This window comes from Atractosteus spatula, chromosome 2 (genome assembly GCF_055471065.1).
Source record: "Atractosteus spatula isolate fAtrSpa1 chromosome 2, fAtrSpa1.hap1, whole genome shotgun sequence".
Lineage (NCBI taxonomy): Eukaryota > Metazoa > Chordata > Actinopteri > Semionotiformes > Lepisosteidae > Atractosteus > Atractosteus spatula.
The window spans coordinates 8,767,067-8,777,978 of record NC_142707.1 but is presented as its reverse complement, the minus strand read 5'-3'; the positions used below and the strand labels follow the sequence as shown (position 1 = coordinate 8,777,978).

At 46.5% G+C, this 10,912-nt stretch overlaps 1 protein-coding gene across 3 annotated transcripts in view; it reads left to right on the top strand.

The window, feature by feature from the left end:
• The first annotated feature begins 762 nt into the window (after positions 1 to 762).
• The window catches only part of LOC148839146 (metal transporter CNNM4-like), a 29,766-nt gene continuing 19,616 nt past the window's right edge, over positions 763 to 10,912 (top strand). For all 3 annotated transcript variants that reach the window (XM_088937192.1, XM_088937183.1, XM_088937200.1), the window contains exon 1: positions 763 to 2,166. In XM_088937192.1, coding sequence (XP_088793318.1) covers positions 765 to 2,166 — 1,402 coding nt within the window. In that variant the 5' untranslated portion in view covers positions 763 to 764. The remainder of the gene's footprint in view (positions 2,167 to 10,912) is intronic.

Here is a 10,912-nt window from a genome sequence, read left to right as displayed (position 1 = left end):
ATTCTTCCGGTACCCCCACCCCCACAGCACCCTTAATTTAGCCTTGCTGGATTTCATTCTTTAAAACTGTGGAGGCTGAGGCTGCGTGATGTCATTATCACCCAATCAGGGGCCACCCGGACTATGATGATGTAATGTTTACCAGCAAATTCAGTAGCACTGCGGTTCAATCGGATATAATCACTGAAAAAAAAAATAAAAAGTTAAAACGCCTTTTTTATTTTTATGAGGATATTATTTTAACATTACTGTCAAAATGGTGAACCTCATTAAGATTCGATGTTCTGTAGCTAGTATATAAACTATATATGGAGTGCATACTTATTCCGTCTGCAGTAGTAAACGGTATTTTTGTATTTTATAATTACAGTGAAAAAAATAGTATAATTTCCTAAATTTCTTATTATTAAATAAAAGACTTAAATACTCTTACTGGAACACTTGAAAAGTTGAATTGCTAAATATCACATATACGTCAGTTATGCAGTCGGTATGTGCATCTATGTCAGTTAAAACAGTCTTAAAGCATAGTTAAATGAACTGCTTTCAGGATATATTATGCACAATAACGACTCCAATTAAATCAAAATATTTCCTTCCATCTTAAGTACACTGCTCTTCCTTAAAAAGAAAGTGATGATTCAGAAGGCGGCCCTAACGTCATATGTGGGCGGTACAGAAGGCGGGGTTAGGATAATGAAGAGGCGGGTTTTAAGAAATGAGTAGGTGACGTCAGCTCCCAGCTTGCAGAGAGTGAAACAAACATGGCGACAGACTGGAGTGGGCAGGGGTATATTCTAACTTTGATCGTTTTTCTATGGAGCTCAACAGCCGGACAAATGGAGGCAGCAGCGCCAGAGGTCAGTAACAGCCAGATCTTGGGCATGCGGCTGGTGTGGAGCAACAAGTCGGCCACGACCACCAACGAGGGAATCATCCAGGTAACAGAGGGCAGTGAGGTCCAGCTCAGGTTTTACGGGCTGCAGCTAAACTCGGGCACCTGGTCACAGATCAGGTTTACGGAACACGGAGACGGAGTGGGAGAGGGCGAAAACAATGCTTTTGGCCACTCGTTTAACAGGACTTGCGCCGATTTCACCAAAGACATCGCGATCAATAATTTCATGAACGTCAGCAGCCAGGGCACCTCCGGGGTGCTCAAATTAGCCATCAAGACGCTCCGCAAGAGCGAAGAGTCCAAGGAGTACAGCTTGTGCGTGAAGCGCAGCCCGGAAGGCGAGTGGGACCTGTTCGGGGAGAACGATGGCAAGCTGAAGGTGGTGGAGGAGAAGTCGTCGCTGCTCCCGCTCTGGCTGCAGATCATATTGATCGCCCTGCTGCTGTTACTGTCCGGCATGTTCAGCGGACTGAACCTGGGGCTCATGGCTTTAGATCCCATGGAGCTCCGCATCGTGCAGAGCTGCGGTACGGAAAAGGAGAAGAAGTACGCCCGCAAGATCGAGCCCATCCGCAGGAAGGGCAACTACCTGCTGTGCTCGCTCCTGCTGGGCAACGTGCTCGTCAACACGACCTTGACCATCCTGCTGGACGACCTGATTGGATCTGGCCTGGCCGCGGTGGTGGCCTCCACCATCGGCATCGTCATCTTCGGGGAGATCATGCCGCAGGCGCTGTGCTCTCGCCACGGCCTGGCTGTGGGGGCCAACACCATCGTGCTGACCAAGTTCTTCATGCTGCTCACCTTGCCCATGTCCTACCCCATCAGCAAGCTGCTGGACTGCGTGCTGGGCCAGGAGATCGGCACCGTCTACAACCGGGAGAAGCTGGTGGGGATGCTCAAGGTGACGGAGCCCTACAACGACCTGGTGAAAGAGGAGCTCAACATGATCCAGGGGGCGCTGGAGCTGCGGACCAAGACCGTGGAGGACGTCATGACCCCCCTGAGCAACTGCTTCATGATCCACAGCGACGCCGTGCTGGACTTCAACACCATGTCCGAGATCATGGAGAGCGGCTACACCCGCATCCCCGTGTTCGAGGACGAGCGCTCCAACATCGTGGACATCCTGTACGTCAAGGACCTGGCCTTCGTGGACCCAGATGACTGCACCACGCTGAAGACCATCACCAAGTTCTACAACCACCCGGTCCACTTCGTCTTCCACGACACCAAGCTGGACGCCATGCTGGAGGAGTTCAAGAAAGGTAGGGCCCGTCGTCATAGCAACAGAAGCCTGTGGCGCGCATGGGACTGGCGGGGTGTGAAAGAAAAGCACTGGAGAGCTTCTGCTGTTGAAAAGCCTAAGGCTGGAAGCCGTAGTGTGTTTTGCAGTTCCAGACTGGTCTCATTTGTCAGTCTGGTTTGCCCACCTCTTTTTCATATTGTTATAAAGATGGCGTTCATTTAAAGGTACGAACAGCGCCCCTGTCTTTTTTAAATTAGCACTGTGGGGAAAAAGAGGATATAAGGTTTGTTAGCCTTGGTTTTATCCTCCCAGGAGTCATTGACGCCTCTCTTCTGGTATATAATGATGTGCAGGGCTCCATACTCAGGATTTACTGTTGCTCTTTGTGCGTTCATGACCTCATGAATCTAAAACGTCCTCAGAAGTGATTAATATAGTTTCATGCTTTCGAGTTTAAACATTTGTGCTTTTAGGTCTGTGTGTCCGACCTGCTCTGCAAGCATCCTGTGTTGGGTTGTTTTACGAAGCAAAATGATCTGTGCATTCTCATTTCTAATCCCTCCTCAGCCGGCTTACCATTGGTATATCTGACAGGACAAACATTCGGGACCGACGGACTGAGAAATCATTTCAGGCTCGAGTGTTATCGTGTGAGTGAAGAGTTTTGCAGCCAAGTTAGACCATCCAAACTATCCTTACTGGATACGTTCCTCTTTGTGTCTGTCCATGTGTCTGATCTTGTCTGCCAGCCTCTGCAAATATCTGTATGCCTGGCTCTCTGCCCTTCTTACATCAGTGGTGTTGGGGAGACTGCTGTGGTTGTTGCTCTGCGAAGGCGTGTGTGGCTGCACGGCAGGAGGAACGGGCTTCCTCTGTGCAGTGTGTCTCCCGCGGACGTGCTGGTGTCCCCTCGCTCACCCTGTGCAGTGAAACCTTTGGAGAGGAGACAGGTTTGCAGATTATGCAGCAGTGTGGTAAAGCAATTCCAACGCTTTGTCGGGAGGCCGCCATCAGGCCATTAAAGAGGCAGCACCAGTAAGGACACACCAGGGCGCCTCTGACTAGGCGTCTGCCGGAGTGTTTTTCCATTCAGGCTTCTGAGGGGCTGGGATGTTGGTGAACATTTCTCCAGGTGTCGTTTTGATGCTTTGTGTTTTCACATCCGCCTCTGTTCCCAGCTCCCTCTGGGGCTTCTTTTAAACATAAATTTTACTGTTTAGCAAAGAACTTTTAAGACAGAAATGTGCATGTGAGAATTGGAGAGAGAGTTAATTGCCATATTCCTTCAAGGCTGACAAAAAGAAAAAGCTCTCGAGGGGAATGAAACCCAAGCTTTGTTTCAGGGCTTAACAGCTACAGTTCTGCCTCTCCTCTTCCTGCTGTGGTATCCAAACTCCTTTTTTTGCACCATCTGTCCTGTCCGAAGTGACATGAGGGCTGGGGTGTGCAGACTCACTGAGGGTCTGATGATCCCCTGATGAACCGAGCTCATTATTTACTCAGCAAGACTCTTTCACCACTAGTGCTTCACCCAGGTTTTAAACTGCTCCCAGTTTTAAGGTTATAAAGCTGACAGAGCTGTAGCCTTTGAGGTAAGGAGTTTCAATGTGTTCGGTGTTGTCTGTTGTGCAGTTTAAAGACAGTCACTGATTTGCAAATAATGTTTCCTATAAAGCAAACCTTATTGGTTGGAAATACAAATTCTTGTATTATTTTGACAGAATGAATTGTATGTTCATAAAGTGAAACTTTACTGCTTCTCTTTTTTTGTGGAAGGATTTTCCCAGATCATTTGCATGATACCTCATGCATGCTAACAACCCAGAGCCTGTCACAAATATAATTAGTACAGCATGAGCTGTCTGACTCCCAGGCTTGCACAGTGAGAATTTAGCACAGTCTTATCGTAATGTCGTGTGTCTTTCTGCGATGAGCTCTTGCCAGCTGTTTCAAGACCTTACTCCTTTCGCTGTCCTGAGGGGGTATTGCGTTGTGCTGTCATGTGGATTTCGGTGTTGAACCCAGCTTTCACCAGCGTCTCAGCCTGTCTTGTCTCAAATGGCAATCCTGTTTGTACCATGGTGCACAGCAGCTGTCTCTTCTGGGAGCATTTCGGCACTGGATTCTCTTGCTTCTTCCAAGAGAGCTGGACACGAGAGAGAAGAATGAAAGAAACGTTACAAGAGAGGTGACAATAGAGCGAGTTAGGATCTACGCTGATCCTGCTCCCAGTCTAATCTCAAGTCTTGGGTGTAAACGTCTCTCTCTTGAGAGGAATTGTTTGCTGGGTGGCTCTTTTGCGTGTGAAAGCAAGAGAAATTATCTTTTACCAGCTCTGAATCACAGGCATTCGTCACAAAGAGTTCTTTCACTCGAGACCGGAAATGCTGCAGGCGAGCTGTGGCTATTTCTCTGGAGGTGGCGTCCTTTCCCTAACTTGAGTCTGTGTTCACATGCATGTGGGTAAGCGTGTGGATAGCGTCCAGGACACGGTCCACAGCACTGCACTCACCCACCCCACGTGTCATTTACAGTGTGCTGGCTCTGCTGTGTGGGCACCTGGACTGTTAGCTGCATTCACCCCATTTCAGCACAGTAGCAAGGACAGAGTGCTGCTTATGGATGCCTGCGCTTGTGAGGCATTGCTTTCACAGTGCAGAAGAATTTCCTTTGCTTTTCCTTAATTGGTTCTTATTTTGTTAACCCTTCGATGGGCGAGGCTGAGCTGGGCTGTGGAAGAAATTATTTGCCCTGCGGCGTCATCGCTGTCAACAGGAAGCGATCGAGCTGATGCTGGTGCCTCTCCTCCTTTTAGTGCTTCGGGGGCGGGCGAGGGCGAAAACGCAGTTGGACAGGATCTGCAACTCATGGCACCGAGATTCTTCAGACTCGCTCATTTGAATGTCACAGGGGCTTGCCGCATGTGTCCTGGTGTGGTTTAGCGCAAGCACCAGCTCATCAGCTTCTTGAAGCTGCGCCCTTTTCTCCCGGCCTTACAGACACAGCCCCAGGAAAAGCCATTTCTCCTCAGCCCTGAGTGCTGTGGGTGAATCTGACAACTGTCATATTTCATGTAAAGATGCTTTATCAGTTTGTTTCTAGATCATAAGGGGTGTGGGACTGCATGAGTCTATTAATGGAAATTCCATGGAATATTTCCTATCTGGACATTGGAGATTTCTGGTCATGCCAGGTAAAATGACATTGTAGGAAAATTCTCCATGGTGAAGGTTTGAGGAAGTGTGGCACCATTCTCCGATTTCCACTGCTCTGAGCTCTGATGTCCCAACTAACTCCGTTTTGTACACAACAAAACGAGTGTGTGTCCACCGAGATGCAGAGGGATGCTTAACCTGTCAGAATCACTCTATCCGAAAATGGCATTTTTACCCACATGGGGAGAATGGGGACGTGCTGTTGGGTTCCTCCATACCATCAAACCTGTTATCTTTTGACTCTTTTTGCAATCTCTGCAGTGACATATGGGAGGCCTTGGCGGTGAGTGGAAGAGATGAGAGAGCCCAGGCTGACGTATCCTCAGTCTGCGGCCTGCAGCGCTGAGCTAATTGTGCACTGCCCCATGGGAAATCCCATTCATAGTTGGTTTGTGACGCAACCCAGGCGCAAGTTCACGACGTCTGGATCATTGAGCGCTCAGCCTGCGCTCGGGAGTGAATGCTTTTACTGGCCGAGTCTCCCAGGAGCTCTCCAGTGTCTTTCACCAGCCTCCTGCGCTTTACCTCCAGTAGTGAGTGCATTAAGGAGTCAGCCAGGTTGCTTGTGGTGTTGGTGGTTTAGCTCATGGGATGCAGCAGGTTTTAATTATCTCGGCATCCGTCTCACTTTCTGACCTTCTGTCCCTCTCCTCCTCTCTCTCTCTCTGCCTTCCTATTCTCTCTCTTTAGTATCCATCTCGCTTTCTGACATTACCCTTCTCCTTCTCTGTCTTTGTACTGTCGCTCTTTCCACCCCACTTTGCTCACTTTCGCTCTCAGTGCCTCCCTGGCAGGTCCTTGTAATTAAAAGGGTTTCGTTGTCTTTTGTTTTCTCCTGCTGAGGTTGCCATGTGAGCCTGAGACCTTTGCCCTGTGTTTGCCTCACCTGTTCTACCCAGCATTCCCGCGGTCCTCCAGCCTCTGTGGGCAGGGCAGCAGCTCCTTACAGTGTGGGTGTTCACAGAGCCCTGAGCTGAGCGCCACGCGCTTATTCCACACTCTAGTCTTTCCAGTTACCAACAGATGATTATTGTTGCAAAATATGTGCGGCCATCTTGTGGTTCTGTTTTATTTTCCTGCTTGGTCGTGGCATGAGTTTTCCCACTTTGACCAATCTTATTTATCGCCACAAAAGCTGGCACGTTTTCTTATAACGCATTCCACAGTCCTTGAAGTAGGAAAATGACTACTGGGAAATTCTCCTGATGTTTTTTTTAATTAAAAAAAAATATTGAAAATTCAGGATTCGAGATGATTTATTGCCCCTTTCTATGGCTCTTGCACTATGGCGCAGCTTTGTGTGTGGGGTAGTTTTAACGAGGGGCTTGAAGGCCACGTTGTTGTGCAATCCTGCTGTGTTCCTGTTTTCAGGGAAAAAAGGGTTTCTCCTTTGTTCTCCACACTCTTTCTTCATGCTCTGCTGTCCCCTTCTTCCTCTTTTTCTTTTCCTGTCTCCCTGCCACCTCTCAGCTCTCTGGGTGTCGTGCTGACGCAGCAGTGTCCGACTTTGATGTCCAAGGATTCTCCAGTTGTTTGTGGAAAGCAGTGCTCTCCCACCTCAGATCCGAGGAGCCCCAGTCCTAAAGCACCTTAACAGCTGTGCTTTTAATTCAAGATAGACTGTATGTGAGGCCACAATGCATGAATAAAAGTATATGCCTTTTATTCACGCATTGTGATTTTTCAACTTGTTTTGCAGCTAAGGGGATGGTAAGGTTTGGAGCCCAGTGAGTGTTACTGCTGTGTGACACACTGCTACCTACAGTACACAACACATTCTGCTGTCTTGTTCTCAGACCGTACAAGCTCAACAGTGAGTTTAGGGCACTTTTTTTTGTTGCAGCCTTTTGTTCAAGGGCCAAATTGATTTCAGTATGTCACAAAAGAAGGATGGTGTTTTATTCCAGGGCAGTACTGCATGAAGGGAGGTTTTAATTGAAAGTAATATGGTCATGAAGCTTACAGTTCTTTGAATAATTAAAATTAAGATAAGGTGGCTTTCCAGGAGCAGGCTTTAAGTTGATTTGTTAAAGTTATGAGTTTGAGGAGGGGGGTCCAGGTTCTCAGGCTGAATTTTGTGGCCGGAGGTGTGTGTATCCAGTGTTTCTGTGCGAGAGATGAGAGGGTACTTTAGGGAAAGGGCAGGGATCAGGTGGCTGTGCTGGGCCCATGCGGTGTGTGTGGCGGGCTGTGGGAGCCTACATATCTGTCTCACTGTGCCTCATCCCGTTCTTATAAAGTTTGCGAGCACAAAAGCAGCTGAAGTTGTGATAATCACTTTTATTGCATCATAGTTTTTTGTGTCAAAGGTCGACCTCCCAAAAATACTCCCTCGAACACACACTGCCTATTGTTATTTGCTGAGAGACCAAACCAATCCAAGTAAATAAGGTAAGGTTTTTTAGAACACATTAAAGACCAAGGCTCTGTAATTCCCTTTAGTGAATAGGCCAGTGTTTTCTGATTGGTTTATGGGAAGGCTGAGCCATTGTGATTGGCTTATAGAGGAAATGAGATTGCATGATTGGCTGAAAGGTGACAGTCTTTCTGTTCTGTGGATGATTTAGCCTGTAATCCTTTTTTTAAGGCAATCCCTCTCTTTCTGACTGTCAGTAGATGCAGTCTGATTGGCACTGGCACTGATCATGAGATCCGCTTGCTGCTCTACAGTGTAAAGTACACAGCGGATGACAAAATACATGCACACACCTCTGTGGGCACACATCATCATAATCATTGAGACAAAAGCTTATGTTGATTTATGGTTAAGTATGTAAATTAACCATAATTAACCACTTAATATGTGGAATTCCATTTTGATGAACAAATAAAACTCCAGGACGGGTAGGATTGTGTTTGGCTGATTTTGAGTGTATTGTGTGAGTGAGAGAAGTTGATGTTTATGCATATGAGCATATTGTAATTTGGACCGTAGTGTAGTTAAAAAGCATTTGAAAATGCACGCTCCTATAAGGAGTCTACCACCTTTATCCGGGTCTCTGGTGTTCACTGTGTTGTGAGGAAAAAGGAACATCACACTGAGCTTACTAACTTTGGTGGGAAAACAGCTTTGGCATGTGCTCTGTTTAATATCCAGTTGTTTTCATGATGCGTTGAAATGATGTTTGCTACTGTTTCTCTTTCTATATATGCATAGATAAAGATGCATTTCAACATGTTTAAAAATGTATAGGAATATATCTCATTTCACCAGCACTGACGTCAAGATCTTGTTTTTTTCCAAAAGGTGACCCTAGTCAATCTGGTAGCTGTGTTAGAAATAAGCATGGCTTGCTGAAGGCATGAGGTCAGGGATTTTAGAGCTGGCAGCCTATGGTGTGCAGCAGGAGGAGAGACAGGGAGCACACAGAGGAGAGAGCATGTCTCTGTGGCCAGCAGACGTGTGGACAGCCCTGACTCCTGCAGCAGCATTGCTCCCCACAACAGCACTAGTTTTAGGAGGGCTCAAAAAATAAACGGCAGCTTCGTCATAATCATAATTAAACATAAAAGCTTATTTAGATTTCCGGAAGTGACATACTCGGGCTTGTGGAATCGCATTTTGTTGACTAAATAAAACGGAGACATGCGTGGGACTGTGATGGTGTGTTTGGCTGAGATTGAGTGTGTTGTTTGAGTGGGAGAGGCTGAGGTGAGGACATATGTGTGTGAACTGCAGGCTACTCTGGGCTGTGTTCATGAATACGTGCCTCTTTTCAGAAGGGAGCAATGAAGCTGTATCATTGCTGCCAAAGAACGCCACCGATTTATCTGCAACAGTGTATCAGAGAATAGAAAGAGAGAGGACATCTTTCACAATATCACAAAGTCCATCTGTCTGTCAGAAGGTACTGACTTCGTGGGAATATTTACCCATGTTTTCTCCAGTCATCACAGTAAGGCCTGCCCCCACACTTTTCTGATGTGCAGACTCCTAGAGACCTGTACTGTTATGTGATGGCATTTATTCCTGCTGAAAGCAACCGTGTTATTTCTGTGAGAGGAGGTCCGTGTTTTTATAAGCACAGTGAATGTATGTGCTGTGATGAACTGCTATCCCATGCAGGGTGTATCCTGCCTTGCTCCAATTTCATGCAGGTTATTTATTTTTAAAGACTAAATGGCTTTTATGATCAAGATGATGTGCAGAGGTGCTCCTCCAGTGTAGCATGATTGACAAGGGAGTGTACAGTTTGCTTTGTTTGCCCTACCACAGAGAACTCACATTTGTATAGGCCCTTACAAAGCCACCTCACAGTCTGTGATGGATGTGAAAATGGAGACTGTTGTCATGGTGCTTTTGAGGGGAAGAGAGAACAGAGTTTTGTTTTTATTGTCTGAGGGAGTTGGGATACTTGCTTTTGGCAAGAGCAGAGGTGATATAGTTGTGAGAACTGAAAAGGGGAAGTTTTTGGGCCACCTTGAGTCTGTTATTATTACTTCATTATCACCCTGAGACACTTTTGTTTTCAGTCATGTTGTTTTTATGAATGGGTGCCCTGTGAGTAAAATGTTGATTCTTGTGTAAACAGGCTCTTTAATAACTGTTTACCCCCAACTGCAGGCTTAATGAATCCCCAGAAGAGACAAGGGAAAGGGAGAGATGCACACAGACGGGTATTTACAGAATACCCCCTAACCACCTGTGGCTGGCATGGACGCCACCTGCTAATGTAATACTATATCTGCTGTCTGCTGTGAATTTCCTCAGGCTGCTAGATCATTCCTCAGGCATTCTGACGAATTGACTTGTCTGTGACACTGTTCTCCTGTTGCCCGCAACAGCACCTTTGTTTTAATAGTATTATTAATACTATACTTGGTATTAGTATAGTATTATATGCAGGATGCTTATTAAGTTAGTTGATCTGTTCGAACAGCTGTATCCTACAACCTGTCCGGCGTGGAATGAAATACAGTACATTGCACACACATATGGGTTTAGGGGAATTTTGTTCTCTTAAACCAGAGGCACACAAGTTCTTTGGGTCCCTGTCATTGCAAAGCTTTGATCTTTGCAAAGAACTGATTACTATTAGTTAGTTGACCCACATGATAAAGATAACTTCAGTCATGAAGGATTACCTGGAACAAAGGTTTGGATACAAGAGCCTTCTCACACTGACAGAGCTTGCCACCCTGGCTCTGTGTGACAACCATGGTTTGTTTGTATGGGGGGACATGGTGCACCTTTTGCACAAAAGTGTTCAAAACTCACTGTCATGTTCCATTGGTAGACGATTTATCTGGAGTGGATAACAGTGTTACATGGTGCCCAGTTTGTTTGCAAATTTCAGGCGCACAGTTGCTTCCTCAGCTGTGGAACTCTCATACTGGCTCAGGAAAGATGAAGACCACATTACTGAAAAATACGTCATCATCATCTGCTTTTTTTGTATTGTGAGCTGCAGGGCACAAATAATAGGGCTTTAATGACAGAATGACAGAAGGACGACTGACACTGAGCTCCTAACTGATATGTAATGCCAAAAACTCCCAGGGTCCAGACTAGTCCTGTCCGACCCCACAAATGCAGTACAGTCAAGTATA